The following is a 16,361-nucleotide window of genomic DNA, read 5'->3' as shown; positions in this document are numbered from 1 at the left end:
TGCCTACAAAACAAACCATTGCTAGATGGATATCCAACAAATCTCTTCTGGGAAAACCAAGAGCTCATTCCACGAATTAGAATGCAGCAACTGTTGCTTGGGTCAAAAATGTCTCATTAAAAAATATTTGTAAAGCAGTCACATGGAAATCAATTCATGGATTCACTAAAGTTTATTGTTTGGATGCAGTTACTAGAGCTGACACAATAGCAAGTCGTTTTAAAAAATGCCTATTTGCTTAACGTTCAGTTTTTGAGTATTAAAGTGGTACTTATTAAGTTTCTGGAACATTATGGACATTTGTTTAGAGGTATATGCTTTCTAACCTGTTGTACGTTTTTGATTATCAGTGAGGCTCCTACGATGCAGAAGAAAATGTTACTTATTTTAATCTTGGTTTTGCATGGTAACAATCCTTCCTGAAGTCCTAAATAACCCTCCCTCCTCCTCGAATGTTAATAATGTTCTCTGTCTATTTTCCACTTAGTGTTGACACATTCAAAATAACTGAGGCTGTGATTCAAACTGCGAGTACAAGACATTCTGGGACCTGAATGCTGCTAACTTCTTAAAGGGGCAGTATGCCTGGTTTGACCTTGCACAAGCACCATTTATTTTCATTATTTCTACTGTAATGGGGAAGTTTAAGGCTTCTATAGTTGTGAAAAAAGTGCAGTAAATGCGACCTGCGTTTTTAATATGGAGGGGACATATTTATTGGTATTTTTGTCCACATCCACTGATATGCACACGCACGCACACTAACCCACCCTCAGCTCCCAACAGGAAGGAAGGAATTGTTTTACATTTATGACTTCAGTGAGGATTCCTACGGTGCAGAACCAGAATTCCAGTAAGCAACAATTTCTCTCTGTCGCCATGATGATGATCTGGATGTCTCATGAATCAATGCTTCACTCATCTTTTACCCTTTCAGGGCCATTTCGGGAAAGTCAGCCTGTACTGCTACGACCCGACCAATGATGGGACTGGGGAGATGGTGGCGGTGAAGTCCTTAAAGTCTGGTTGCAGCCCACAGCTTCTGACCAGCTGGAAAAGAGAGATAGAGATCTTGAGAATGCTGTACCACGAGAACATCGTAAAGTACAAAGGCTGCTGTAGTGACCAAGGTAACTGTTTTTAAGTGTGAAGTTACTACACAAGAATGTAAAATTTAACGCCTCCAGATATCTAAAGTGTAGTACTAATGACCTCTGGGGTGTAATACCCTATTTCTCTGACATAACATCATCCATGTTCTAATGGTATCAACAATTTTAATTATTACAAAGGGGTTTTATTTGTAAACAATTAGCCAGATTACTGACTGAGGTGGCAATTGAATGAAAGGGGGGGGGGGAGGCGAATAGGTGGAAGGACATTTTAATTACAGGCTCATTATAGGTTCATAATGAAATACTTATAAGATTGGTCACTACTGATATATGGCCGTGTTACCCCTTCGGCATTCAGGTGTAAAATGTGAAGTTTCAAAACACATTGTGAGTCTGGTCTTGAATTCTGGAATTAGACCTGTTATTTTGCCTGTGGGCCAAATCTGGTTACCACGTTTCATTTTGACCATGTTACTTGTCTGACCCTATATCTTAATTGTTCTGTTATGCAAACTGCACTTTTTAAAATTTTATTCATAAAGTTTTGTGTGGCCCTAACATGACCCTTTTGGGTATCCGAGCGCTGTACATCAAAAAGAAAGGTAACAACAACGAGTAAACAAATATGAATAAAACAATCACATAACTAACTTCATTGGCCATCAGGCCTAGTCATAAGTGCTTCACATAACCTGAAATAAGGGCTCAACATAGGCTTTGCACGCTTGTGCCTCATATCCATTAGTTTGTTGGTAACTGCTCATGTACTACCCATGTTTTTCACATTCTGGGGTCACACAATGATCCTTTTCTTGTAGTAAGGACTCACCTATTCTTCCTTATAATAGTTTAACCATACACTGTCATCAGTCATTTCTCCATCATTAACTCTTTTATAAATTAACATGCTTGTATCATTCACTGTCATCAAGCTTGGAGTCTCCACAGTAATTATAAACAGCAGTAAGAAAAAAAAACTCTATTAGAAAACCCAAAGAAGCCTCATTTTTGCAGCATTATCATCTCATTGAATTAGACCTAAACTCCAGCCAGTGAGCTGAAAGCTCTACTCCCCCTACAGGCCAACATATTTCAGATTTGTACTGCTTTTTGTACTGCATATTCTGTGTAAGGTAGTCCCTCAGGGACCCTCAGAACTCTGCTCAGTGTTTTTACAATTTTTCCTCTGAAATCTGGATTTTTTCCTTTCTTTTCATGAACATTTTACCTCTTGTGGTATTTCTTCACAGGCGAAATATGCCATTGGAGTTTCGCCAAGTGAAAGTGTTTTTTGTTTTCTTTTAACCACGGCTCAGTTTTTCAAAAAGTCCTTATTCATGCCATTTGTCTCTTACAGAAAGAAGAGACTAAACTTAGATGACCCCTCACAAAGGCTGCTTTTAGTGCCTCTATCCAGACACTCTAAAATGTGTTGGACCTTTTCATACCAGGCCATAAACAACAGTGAAGGTTGCCTCTTGATGACAAGAAAAGAGCCAAAGAGCTTGTCTTGTCAGCCAACGAATCTCTCTAGAGTACCATCCCTGATGTGATGAAGTTAAATAAATGCAATTTGCAAGGAAATAGAGCACCTAGAAATCAGCCGTGGTAGAATAAAAGCATGCAACATCTAGGGAACCTCCTTAGAAGGCTTGAAACATATTTGACAAACTGTCAAAGACCACCCACAGTGTATCCTGACATGCCTCTGAAGCTTAACGAGTCAACAATACAAATGACATCCACTCTGACAATGGCTTCTTTAGTTATCAACACCTTAAGTGCTCTGTTGAAATGTAAGCCTCCTTCGACATTGCCACTGTCAATGCCAATGACAGTTGATGCTCCAAGCGAATCTCACCATTGTCTACAGCACCTTCCTTGTCGAGGACAGTCCATCAATAGTCCTGCTGTTGAAGCCTTATCAGTTATCCAGCCTCCATTGACAATACAGCCATCAATGATACTGTTGATGAAACTGCCTGAAGAATGCACACAGGCTACTATTATTACATCAAATGGAGTTGCATTCATCCTGCTACCTGAAGATATGGTTCCAAGTAAGGGTTTTCCAATACCTCCAAAAAAGCTGTGGATACAGAAGTTGAATCACTGAATGAAGATGCCTTTGGACTGGACACCAGCTCTACACAGCTACATGTGAAATATCAGGGCAGTGACGACCATAATGACAAACTATGACTGTGGTCATCGCAAGAAAAAACAAAAGAGCCACTACTACAATCAAGAAGAAGTAAGACTTTGAGCTTATGGTCACCCTCATTACGGCACCATGATGAGTACCGTGAGGAACCATATTACCAGGATCTACCAGTGCTTTAGAGTTCCTGTATATCTAATCAAGAGCTACATTGAATGACGGGATTCTCTTATAGAAGGTGTAGGAAAGTTACCTCCCCCCCCACACACACACACTTTTTGTCTGAATCTGATGCACTTTGACTGAATGTGCACTGGGTCCCTGCTAATCAGGTTCCCAGTGCTTGTGGTCTTTCCCAAAACTGTACACTTCCACCATTGGCACACCTCTGGCACACATGCAAGTCCCTTGTAAATGGTACCAAGGGCCTTGTGACCAGAGAGGGTCTCTAAGGGCTGCATCGTGTATTATGCCACCCTCAGAGACCCCTCACCAATCACATATTCACTGCCATTGCAGACTGTGTTTAGGTGCAGCTAAAACTGAAGTCAACATGGCACACATCCCTGTGTGCCATGCCTACAAACCACTGCCTGTAGCATAGGTAAGTCACCCCTCTAGCAGGCTTCACAGCCCTAAGGCAGGGTGCATTATACCACAAGTGAGAGTATAGCTGCATGAGCAATATGCCCCTACAGTGTCCAAGCCCGTTCTTAGACATTGTAAGTGAAGTGAAGCCAAATTGAGTATGTGGGCTGGGAGGTTGTCATTACGAACTCCACAGCTCCATGATAGCTTTGCTGAATGCTAGGAAGTTTGATATCAAACTTCTCAGTATAATAAACCCACACTGATAACAGTGTTGGATTTATCGTAAAATGCACTCAGAGGGCATCTTAGAGATGCCCTCTGAAAAACTACCAAGTTGCTGGTGTGCAGCTGACTGGTCTGCATCAGCCTCCCACTTTCAGACATGTTTCTGACCGCCTGAGGTAGGAGCCTTGTGCTCTTGTGTGTCAGAAACAAAGTCTGCTCAGGGTGGTGGGGCTTCACACCTACCCCCAATCAAGAACAGCATTCAAGGGCGGCAAGCCTCAAAGACTTCCTGCCCTTTGTTATGCTAGCCAGGGCCTCTTCAGCGAGTGGAGATTCCCACCCCCCGACCAAGCCCCACTTATGGTGGCAAGATCGGCAGGAATATTAGTTAGCAGGAGAGGTGTGTCTCCTGTCAGCAAGGACCACCCCTAAGGTGTCCCGAACTGAAGTGATCCCCCTCCTTAGGAAATCCTCCAAGTTGGATGGAAGGATTTTAGCCAATGGGGTTGGTGACGCCCCCTTCCCAAAGGGTGGGGACATACAAATGGTGTAGTCACCCTAACGGTAAGCAGCCCAATTGGCTACTACCTGCCAGTAGATGTAACGCCCCTAAATTGAGTATTTTGGGGCACCCCTGAACCTTGATCCTCAGATTCCTGGCGACCCAAAGAAGAAGGACCGAAGAGCAGTGCAGCAGTGAAGACTCCCCATGATAACCGACTTGGCCCCAGTCCTACCAGCCTGTCTGCAGCCCTCGAAGAAACCTGCTTGAACTAGCAACTCGTCCTGCAGGCCCAACGACCTCCATAACCCTGAGAGGACTGTCTGCCTTCCGTAAAGACCAAGAACTCCAGAGGACAACAACCATCTCCACAAAGAAACCAACAACAAGGACTCCCATGCCTTTTAGATCCGTGAGTCCTGGCCACTCTGCACCTGACACCTACAACCTGAGTCTGAGTGGCCCATCGGTCCAGTGAAGTCTCCGCCGCAATTCTGACATCGAACCCATTGGTGGCTGACCATTCCTGGACTCCGCAAAGCTTCCTGCAGTCTCAACACAAAGGGTCCCCCTGACTGTGACCGGCTCCGGTGAAGATTTTCCAATGTCGAAAGGCACCCCTGCATCCTCAGCCCCCGACCTTGGGAAGCCCCACTGACAGTGCCCAGGTGTCCACCGACATCCCAACTTACCTGCCCAGTCGTTGGTCACCTTCGTCCAGCCTCCTGGTCCGAGCCTGCATCCTCTATCTGAAATTGAGTTCCCCCATTCACTTGCATTGGGAGCCTGATGCTGTCTTCGCACCCTGCAACCGACTGCCCCTGTGCCACTGATGGTGTAAGCTTAGTGATGCTTTGTGCCCCCCCCATGCTTTCTTAAACCCCCAGGGCCTGTGCCCTGAAACCACGGGTACTTATCTGCAAACTGTGCATCTCTGATTACCCCCAGTCTCCATAGACTTACATTGGACTCCGGGCACCACCTTTGACCTCTGCAGCCAGCTGGCCCTTTGCCGCTGGTGGTGCAGACCTGGTGTCCACTTGAAACTTGCCCTGTGTTGGTCCAAACCCCGAAGACTGGGATAGTAAGTTGTGTACTTACCTGTGCTTAGCTGTTTTCCTTCCATAGGATTTCTTGTATATTTGAACGGTCTATTTTTCACATTGCTAAGTATTGCTACTTTTGATTAACACCACAGAGTATTTCTAATACTACTGTAAATTATTCCTATTGCTATTTGCAACACATTCCCACTGTACGTGAAAGTATTGCTATGTCTAAACTCGTATTGACCTGCAACTGTGTTCTTCTTGGTTCTAAAATAAAAGTAACAAAGTAATATTTTTATACAAACATTGGACGTGGAGTTAGTCATTGAGTGTGTGCCTCATTTCTTGACCGTGTGTACAACAAATGCTTGACACAGTCCTCTGATAAGCCTAACTGCTCGACCACACAACCACAAAAGAGAGTAAGGTATTAATCTACTTTAGCCTCTGTAAGGCCACTGAGGATCCACTGGACTTTCTGCACACTATACCTTACTTTGGTACAGTATATACAGAGCCTGATTCCTAAAGAAGGTTCCTACCAACTTTTACAGTCCCTGCTTGTCCTATACCTTCCGAATTGTCAGACCCACCTCTTCTGGCACCAGCCCAACCTTTACCTCATCAAAGTTGCCACTCTACCAAGAAGACAGCTGATGAGGGAGAGGATGAAGGAGAGTGTTTAGGGAGAGCACATACATAACTGAGTCAGTGCGCTGATTCTGTTGCACAAGCAAAAGGATAACCAACGCCACCTCAAGCGGATTCACAGCCTGGTGGCATAAGTCTCTTTCACTCATTGGTGGAGACAGAGTTGAAGATCTCTAATGTACTGTTTTCTGCATGACTTTAAGGAAACTGATAGGAAGACCATAAAAATATATATCCTTTTTATTTTTCCTTTTCTCCTTTTCTTCACACGTCTCAATGTTGAATTAAGCATATATGATACCAGGCAATAAACCATCTTGCCTAGTAGAACATATGAAAATGGACTCTTATAAAGCAAGCCTACCAGCATTGTTGCAACTCTCCCTCTCCATTCACAGCTCCACCCGACGGGGAGGAAAGCAAATGGCTATCTTTGGAAATAGAACCTCTGATGCCACTTTTTAAAAGTTGCTAACTCCCTAGCCCTCATTGCCCATGATAATTAACAAATGTGAGCAGGCATGACACTGTGGCACTGCTTGCATTTTCATGATGCTGGAAGCAGTGGGCTGTCATCCTGCTAAAGAGCTTTTAAGCCGCACTGCTGTCAACATCAGCTACAATAAAGGCTATAGTCATCTGTATTATCTGCTACTTCCTCAATGAAATGCCTCACTCTCTTTCTCCAGTCAGCACCCTAGAAAGAGAGAGAGCAACCAGTCCAAACTGAAAATTCTGCTCTCCAACATTGACATCTTACTGGACCTGGCTACTCCATATCTTCTAGCCAATCCCTTCTGTACCTGTGGGCAGCAAAATCTGTGCTTCTACCTGCAGTGAGCGACGATTACCTCTGACAAGTGGGTATTATATTTAATCTCTTACAGGCTCATACACAAGGAAAAATGCAGCAGCACCTGAGGGCACTACAAGTAGTATTCCTGTACATGGTCAATATAAGGACATTAGAGCCTGGCCCCAAATCCCAGGGAAAGAAAGGCTTTTACTAACGATTCTTCTTGTGAAGCTCTCAGCAGAGTATCTCCTCACTCTGGACCTTTGTCAACTCAAAACTGACCTGAGAAGACAATCTTTTTGCATGGTCACCTTACAAGACGTGCTGTAGTTGCTCCAGGAATGTGTGTGCATAATGCTGTATTTTCAGAGTGCTAATTTTCACATCTGTGTACACCCCAATCACTTAAAATATCTAAAATGTAGCCTTGTGTCATTACCTGTTTAGCGTCTTGCTCTTCAGCCTCAATTCCTTGTCCAGTATCGTCAAAAAGTGCTTCGCCGCAGTGGCAGCTTTCCAGAGATGGCAGGGTCACCAGATTTTCCTGTGCTTTGACGATTAACTGAGCACAGGGAGAACTCATAAAGGGGGCTGCTCATGTACAGAAACCTGCTTAGAAATATTTTGTAATCTGGATTTGTCTCTGTGGACACGCCTCTTATCTTACCCACTGAATGCATTCATTTCCTGGGTGCCCATCTGGTTGACGAATCCGGGTAGCTTCACCATGAAAAAAATAGGATTTAAAGGCTGCAAGCTCTTGTACGTCAAGCCCAAAAGCTATTGAATGCATATTTTCCAGTCACTGGAAACATTACTCTCATTCCGTTTTGCAGATTGTGAATATGCCCTCCCTATAATGAATTAGATGCTCAATGGCTTCAGGTTAGCGAGTCCTTTGAGGAGGATCAAGCATGCACTATAATGATGGAGAGTGAAATAGGTCTGCATTTTCAGCCAAGAAAAGCTCAGTGTGTGATCACAGTTGATGCCTCCATGGAAGGTTGGAGTGCTCATCTGCAACATTTGCAAGCTAGAGGTCACTGGTCACATATAGAAGGACTGCTCAATATCAATATTCTAGAACCCAGAGCTATAAGAAAAGGCCAGAAGTTGCCATCCCCATGCTACATAATTGTCTTGTACAAATAAAGCTGGACAATATCACTTCCATGTTTTACGTAAGTGAACAAGGATGGATGAAGGCTTCTGTGCTTTTGGAGGAGGTGCTGTTGCTTTGGAATTGGTCAGTCTAGCATGCGTGTCCATGAGTGGAACACCTCAGTGATTTAAGTAGATACCTTAAGTAGGATAGAGTGTCAATCTCAAATGAGATCTCATTCAAAAACTAGTGGGCATGGTCTTCCATTGGGGCTGGCATCTGACTCTCAACCTCTTTGCTACGCAACTCCACTCAGTTCTTTGCCTGTAAGTACTGGAATCCAGGATTGAGGAGTACGCCTTTTTGATTCATGGTCCTGCATTTTGTTCATTCTTTCCTCTCACCCCAAGAGTAATTGGCAAGCTCAAGAGAGAGCTTTGCCACCTGATCCTCATAGACCTGAAGTAGCCTCATCAGTATTGCTTCAGAAATGTACTCCATCTTTCCAAAGTGCACTACATGCCACTGGATAAGCAAATGGTGGAAGACCGGTTCCCCACCCCATTTTGGCATACTTAAACTTACTTCATTGTTTCAGAACACTTGGTGTTCTCTCTTCTAGACATCTCTAATGATTGCTGCAACATCTTAGGTCAAATCATGGTATTCTGATGAATATGCGTAACCCCAGCATACTCTCTTTGGAATTCCCCCCCTCCACCCCCCCCCCCCCCCCCCCCCCCCTGATGCAAGACTGGAGCAGAAGAATTTTGTTGTAGCGCTCCTGTGCACCAATAGGTGGAGTCATGTGACTCCCCGCTGACTCCATACCACCCCAGAAGTAATAACGCGGATCTGCTAATAAATGCCACTTCTGCACGCTGATGTCTGTTCCTTCCTTTCCACGCCTTCCAACACGGATCTGGATGACTCATAAAAGGAATCTTGAGTATTGTGCTTGGGAACAATGTTCCCACCAAAAACTTGCAGCTTCAAACTGTGCAGTGACTTTAGGAAACAGAAGTGTGCCTTTGGTGCGTGGCCTCCGGACATGATGCAAAGTTGCGTGATAAATGTGCCCTAATGCACTCAAAGGCCATTCAAGACTGGGAAGCTCCTGTTCTAAGTCAACAAGCTCAGTCTGGGTCATAGGACTGTTCCTGCAATCGGTCCACTTCCCAATCAAAGTTTTCAGGTAAATCGATGTGCACGTCCAAGCACAAGCATAAGAAAGTGAAGCAGGACTTGACTCCTGACCCTTTGACTCTAAAGAGAGAGGTTGTGAGGGTGTCAAGACGTAAGCTCACACTCCACCTCAGTCTTCAGCCACGGAACAGATTCCTCAGTTGAAGCACAACTTCACTGGGCTGTCGTTGACCCTGCAGCTGTTCAAGATATTCACAGAGGCCATGCTGCAAAATCTTCTGTGCACGTTTGGCCCCCTTTGGCATGTCTTCCTGCTCCATGGAACTACAGGTGCCTCCAGTAGGGTTACCACCGCTGACTCCTTCCCCCAGTGCCGTTAGTGCCTTGGGACCTGTTTTCGACTCTGGTACAGACTTCCACTCTGGCGCCAATGTGCACATCAGTCACTGACAACACCACGGTGCAAGTTGATGATCTGGTGCCAACACTATATCGGACCACGAACCAAACCGACACCTGATCACACTCGACTGATGTTGCGCTACAAGATTACAAAAATGCAACAAGTTGTCATTCAGCCTCACTGTAACCCAGTGCCTCTAACATGTTACACCTATAAACAGAACCACCATTTTCTTTATGGTTTTGACTCTGGTTGTGTACCAAAGCATACTGATGATGATGGTACGGGGTGGCTTGTTCCCCCATCTTTATATGCCTTATACCTTATTTTACAAAACACTAGTGGGCTAGAAACCCCCTCTGAGAGAGGGCTTGACTCTCCAGATGGTCCAACAATGGAGAAAAGTGCCTCATTTGCAATGGTGGCTCGAGTGGCAGCAATTGTACAAAAATGACAGCTGGCCTCTATTGAGACTAAGGAATATGCTACTTACCAGTATGCATCTGTTCTTGGCATGTAGAGCTGCAGATCTACACACTTGTGCATAGATCGCCATCTGGTGTTGGGCCCGGATGTTTGCAGCTTGTTTTTCCCCTTGGAAAGTCTTTGGAAGTCACGAGGTTGGTGACTCCTCCTTTGGATCGTATTGCGCATGGCCTTCGGCTCCATCCTCAGTTTGTTTTTCGCCAGCAGGGAAAGATGGAGCGTAGTAATAACAGTGAAGAGGCCCATGTGTGTGGTATCTAAATAAGATAAACTGGAACAGATACAGGTAGCCGGGGAGGCGGGTGGGCGTGTGTAGATCTGCAGCTCTACATGCCAAGAACAGATGCATACTGGTAAGTAGCATATTCCGTTCGAGGCATATGAGCTGCAGATTACACACTTGTGCATAGATTATATAGCAGTACCCAACCTTAGCGGCGACCACCGGTATTTGTTGCATTGTTTTGAAATAATGTTTTGAGTACAGCCTGGCCCACACTAGCTTGTTGCTTAGTTTGCACATCTACACAATAGTGTTTAGTGAAAGTGTGTGGTGTTGACCATGTAGCTGCTTTGCAGATATCATCTAATGGGATGTTCCCTAAGAATGCCATGGAAGCCCCTATATTTTGTGTGGAATGTGCTTTAGGGGTAACGGATAGCGTTCGTTTTGCTTTGTGGTAGCAAATTTGAATGCATTTGACAATCCACCTAGCTATCCCTGATTTGGAGATGGGGTTGACTTTGTGTGGTGGAGAGAAAGAGACAAACAGTTGTTTGGTCTTACGGAAAGGTTGTGTTCTCTCGATGTAGTAGAGTAAGGCTCGTTTGACATCTAGTGTGTGAAGAGCTCTTTCTGCAACGGTCTGTGGTGGCGAGAAGAATACTGGTGGTTCTACAGATTGGTTTAGGTGAAAGGGAGAAATGACTTTTGGGAGGAATTTTGGGTTGGTACGGAGAACAACCTTGTTATGGTGCATTTGGAGAAAAGGTTCTTGAATTGTAAGTGCTTGTATCTCACTGACCCTTCTGAGGGAAGTGATGGCTACAAGAAAAGCGGTTTTCCATGTTAGGAATTGAAGTTCACATTTGTGCAGAGGTTCGAAGGGAGGCCCCATTAGTCTTGTGAGAACGATATTAAGGTTCCACACAGGTGAGGGTGGCACTCTGGGGGGAATTATTCTTTTAAGGCCTTCCATAAAGGCTTTAATGGCAGGTACTCTAAAGAGTGATAGATATTGCCTGTTTTGTAGGTAAGCTGCTATGAATGCGAGGTGCAGTCGAATGGACGTATAGGCTAGATTGCACCTTTGTAGGTGGAGTAAGTAGCCTATGATGTGTTGAATGGACACGTCCAGGGGATTGATGGTGTTCTTATGACAATAGACAACAAAGCGTTTCCACTTGGCGGCATAGCATGCTCTAGTGGTAGGCCGTCTAGCTTCTCTGATGACGTTCATACAGTCGGGGGGAAGATTTGGGTACCCGAATTCTAGGATTTCAGGAGCCAGATCGCAAGGTTGAGCTGAGCTGGGTCCGGGTGTCTGATCTCTCCATGGTTCTGGGTTAGGAGGTGTGGAGAGAGGTGTAATTTTTGGTGCGGTACTACAGATAGTTGGAGCAGTGTGGTGTACCACGGTTGTCTGGCCCAAGTTGGAGCGACCAATATTAGTATGAGGGAGTGTTGTTGTAGTTTGCGCACCACTAGTGGAATGAGTGGGAGAGGCGGAAAAGCGTGCGCAAATCTGCCTGACCAGTTCATCCATATCGCATTGCCTTTGGACAATGGGTGTGGGTATCTGGTGGCGAAGCTTGGGCATTTGGTGTTTTCGTGGGTGGCGAAGAGGTCTATCTGCGGATGCCCCCACATTTGAAAGTACGGGTGAAGAACTTGCAGGTGAAGCTCCCACTCGTGGATTTGTTGTGTTTGTCTGCTTAGCAGATCTGCCATAGTGTTTTGAACTCCTGGGACATGTTGGGCTAGGAGAAAGATTTTCTGGGGTATGGCCCATCTCCATATGCTCTGTGCTAGTTGAGAGAGGTGTAATTACTACAGATAGTTGGAGCAGTGTGGTGTACCACGGTTGTCTGGCCCAAGTTGGAGCGACCAATATTAGTATGAGGGAGTGTTGTCGTTTTGGGAGAGCAGCGGAAGTACCTGCTGAAGCGTTACCATGTGAAAATGGTCTGAGTGTATGTATCTGTTTAGGGGCCGGAGGTCTAGGATGGGCCGTAGAGTCTCATTCCTTTTTGGTATGAGAAAATGTAGGGAGTAGACCTCCATATTTTGTTGGTTGGTAGGAACTTGTTCTATTGCCTTTTTCTGTAGGAGGGAGATTACCTCCTGCTTTAGTAACATTAGGTGTTCTTGTGACATTGGGCGTTGTCTGGGTGGAATGTTTGGGGGGGTAGATATTAGTTCTAGGCAGTATCCTGACCAAATTATTTGTGTTACCCATTTGTGTGAGGTGATGGTAGCCCAGAGGGGAAGGAAATCTTGGAGCCTGCCCCCGACCGGAGTGGGATGGTCTGGGGGGAGCGGAGGAAAGTCATTGGTTAGGTGGTGTGGCAGAGAGGGCTGTGTTTGTCTTGCCTTTGTTATTGTTACCCCTGTAGAGTTTAGACTCTTTGTCAGGTGGTGGTGCTTCGCCTGACGCTTGGGAGTTGGCCCTTTTACGTGCGGTGGGACTACTAGAGAATCTAGTGGCGCTGGCCCTCTAATGTAGGAGGGGTCTGTAGGGGCAGATTTATATTTCTTCTCAATGCGCGGGTTAATGACCCTGGCTCTGACTGGGTCCTTAAAGACCTCTGGCGCATGTTTTATAACTCCTTTGAGCATAGGCAATATGGAGGTGGCCCTATGTGTGGTGTCAAATGTATCGAGGAGGAAATCCTCCTCCACGGGGTCGGTATGTAGATCCACCCCGTGATAGTGTGCCGCCCTTTGCAATAGATGGTTGAACCCCAATGAGTCTTCTGGTGGAGAAGGTCTGGAAGGGTAAAGATCGTCCTGTGGGACGTTAGGGATATCAGGGATATTATAATCGTCCCATGGGTCTGGGGATCCTGTGGGGGTGGGGTCCCCTGTAGGTAGATCTTGGGGCACATCCCTTATGTCATCATATGGATCCCCCTGATCATCATCATCATCCGAAAATGGAGTTGGGAAATGATGAGGTGGGGGTGGAGATGGCGGAGGAGGTGGAGGAGGAGGAGGTGGAGGAGGAGAAGGTGGAGGCGGTGGGGAAGGTAGTCTAAAAGGGGAGGTAGCAGAGTCCTTCCTCTTTGGAGGTGGAGGCGGAGCAGGTTTCTCCAGTTGTCTCTTTTTGATAGAGAGCATTAAATGTCCAGTTTTGGGATCCTTGGTTAATGTCTTTTGTAAGGGATCCGGTGTAAAGAATTCTGGTGAGGTTGGTTGCCGTTGGTTTTTTAGGTATTCTGTGCCGGTTCGGTGTTTGGAACCATGCTTAGGAAACTCCGGTTGTTTGGTAGGCGCCGAGATGGATTTCGGCTTCGAAGTGTCGGTGGCCTTGTGTGCTTTGGTCGGTACCGAAGATGGTGTCGGTACCGAAGAGCTGGGTTTCGACCCGAGGGTTTCGATGCGGAACTCGGTGTTGAGAGGGAGGCCGGTTTCTTTTTCGGTGCCGAAGAGTGTTCATCGGCACTGACGGTGGGCTGGCTCGAGCCCGAGCCGCCGGAAGGCTTACTTGGCTTCTTTACCGGGCCCGAAGGTGCGGTGTGTGAAGCAGTGTCTTTGGTCTTGCCTAGGCCCGGAGGCGAAGGCGTGACCGAAGCCTTTTTCAGTGCCGGCGAGGGTGTGGGGGGGGTAGATCAGTACTCACGACCCTCTGTGCCGGAGTGATGTCCTCCACATCTGAGTCGTCGGCTTCGGAGGCGCTGACGAGACCCTCGTCGGTGTGATGCTGTTCTGGAGCGTCGACGCCTTCTCCGAAGATGTTGTCCGGAATCGCCGTCGAGGAGTGTGCCATGGTTCTTCTGGCTCGTCTGTCCCGAATAGTCTTCTTGGACCGGAAGGACTTGCACGCCGGACAGTATCGAGCCTCGTGTTCAGGGGAGAGGCAGAGATTGCATACCTTGTGGAGATCGGTGTGGGGGAATTTGGACCCACATCGAGGGCACTTTTTAAATGGAGTCCTTTCCATTAGCCAGGACCGGAGCTTGGGTAGGCCCGAAGGCCGCCGTCCATGACTGGAACCGAAGGTCTGTGCCGATGAGAAGGCACGTCGAGTGGGGAGATCGCGATCGAAACAATACCGAGAATTGGGGTGAGGATTGCGCGTCGATCGTCGAACTGGAAGCTGTTCGGAACCAGAGCGCGAAGATTACATCCGAGCCCGATGGCGGAAAAAAACAATCTGAGGATAGAGCCGAAGCCCATGCGCAATACGATCCAAAGGAGGAGTCACCAACCTTGTGACTTCCAAAGACTTTCCAAGAGGAAAAACAAACTGCAAACATCCGGGCCCAACACCAGATGGCGATCTATGCACAAGTGTGTAATCTGCAGCTCATATGCCTCGAACACAAGTGTTCGGACAGATATTTTGCAGCTGGTCGGCAACATTTGAGCCCTTGCTCCTATTTAATGATGCCCTCACAGATACTCACTCTCATCATGGCTATCTGTTCTGGCAGGGGGCCAGATGATGTAGGCCACCCTCCCATCCCACCCTGCTGTGACCAAGATTTTATCACCCAGCTTCTGCAGCGTCTCACTATACCGGCCACAACCATTAAAGTGAATCCTAATTCATTTCCAACTAACCCTTGGGCAAAGAATCAAAGAGGATTGATGCCTTGGCAAAAACATGTTTTCTTTTGCAAGCCTGGAACTGAGGTCTGTAATTGCAGTCTATCTATTGGACCAATAGACACTTTTGGGACATGACCTTTGGGACATGGCCAGCCAGCTCTTACCTGCAGACATGGGGGGCGTTAGGATCCCTTTAGATCAGATGATCTATAACGGGATAGGTCTGGCAGTTGGTGACAGTTTTGTGCTTTTTAGACTCACCTGGATGAGATCAATTGGATTTTCTGACTATGTACAAGCAACACTATAGAATGCATTAAAGAAAGCAAGGCCATAGTGCATTCCTTGGGACTGTTGACCCCTGTAAAACAATTTCCCCACTAATTTAGCAAATTTAAGGAGTATTCCGAGTGTCTGACATGTAGGCAGATACAGCCTACTCCCCTTCAAACAAACATTAGTTTGCCATCAGTGGAGGGCAGGACCCAGCACTTCTCTCAGGTTGTCGATCCATCACGTCTGACACAGAGGTCTTGCTTATTGTTCAAAATGGCTACGGCATACTTTTTCTCCCCTCGCCTCCCAAAATCCCTCCCACACCCAAACCAACCTCAAAAGGGCATCTATCCAAGGGTGCTTATAAAGAGGGTACTGTACTCCGATGAAAGGGTTGTTATTCCTGCCATTTTTTCATCCCAAAAATGAACCGGAGCCTGAGACCTATTTTGGACCTCTGATCCCTGAAAGCTTTGTCTTCCTCTGGAAGGATAAATTCTAAATGCTCATATTGGCTCAGATTCGTACCGCTTTGGACTCTGGGTTTGGTTGGTGTCCTTAGACTTGCACAGCACTTATTTTCTCATACCCATCCTGCAGTTTTATCAGTGTTCCCTGTAGTTCATAGTGGGTCAGGAGCATTTTCAGTTCGTTACATTCCCCTTCAGCCACACCAAAGGGATGGTTGTGTATACTGCACATCTTCAGACATTTTTTATGTTCCTATATTGAACTAACTCAATGACCACTGAAGGCGGGCTCGTCCCAGTCAGTCATAGACCGCTTCTAGATGATGACTGAACTCCTAACATAGTTTGTGTTTATCACAAATGAACTGTAGTCCCTTTTTATTCCGCCCTGAGACTTCCAATCATTGGGGTGATCCAAAACCAATGGAATTCAAGGTTTTCCTCTGTTGCAACAACATTGGGACTTTCGAACTATGATCCCAATGTTGCAGTTCCAGGTAAGAATGGCTCTGAGACTTCTAGGCCTCTTAGCCTTGTGCATTGTCTTTATCAACTACGCAAGGTGACTCATGGCCCAGCATCAAGGCCATCTTTCCTACACTATCCAGGTTGCA

The 16,361-nt window shown here is 46.2% G+C and overlaps 1 protein-coding gene across 2 annotated transcripts in view; it reads left to right on the top strand.

Moving 5' to 3' along the window:
• TYK2 (tyrosine kinase 2) overlaps window positions 1–16,361 on the top strand; it is a 597,160-nt gene that overhangs the window by 525,562 nt on the left and 55,237 nt on the right. For both annotated transcript variants that reach the window (XM_085600754.1, XM_085600753.1), the window contains exon 21: window positions 938–1,130. In XM_085600754.1, the coding sequence (XP_085456880.1) occupies window positions 938–1,130 (193 nt within the window). The remainder of the gene's footprint in view (window positions 1–937; window positions 1,131–16,361) is intronic.

Source organism: Triturus cristatus, chromosome 4_2 (genome assembly GCF_964204655.1).
Source record: "Triturus cristatus chromosome 4_2, aTriCri1.1, whole genome shotgun sequence".
NCBI lineage: Eukaryota > Metazoa > Chordata > Amphibia > Caudata > Salamandridae > Triturus > Triturus cristatus.
Note: the sequence above shows the minus strand (reverse complement) of the source record. Positions and strands in the feature narration are given on the sequence as shown.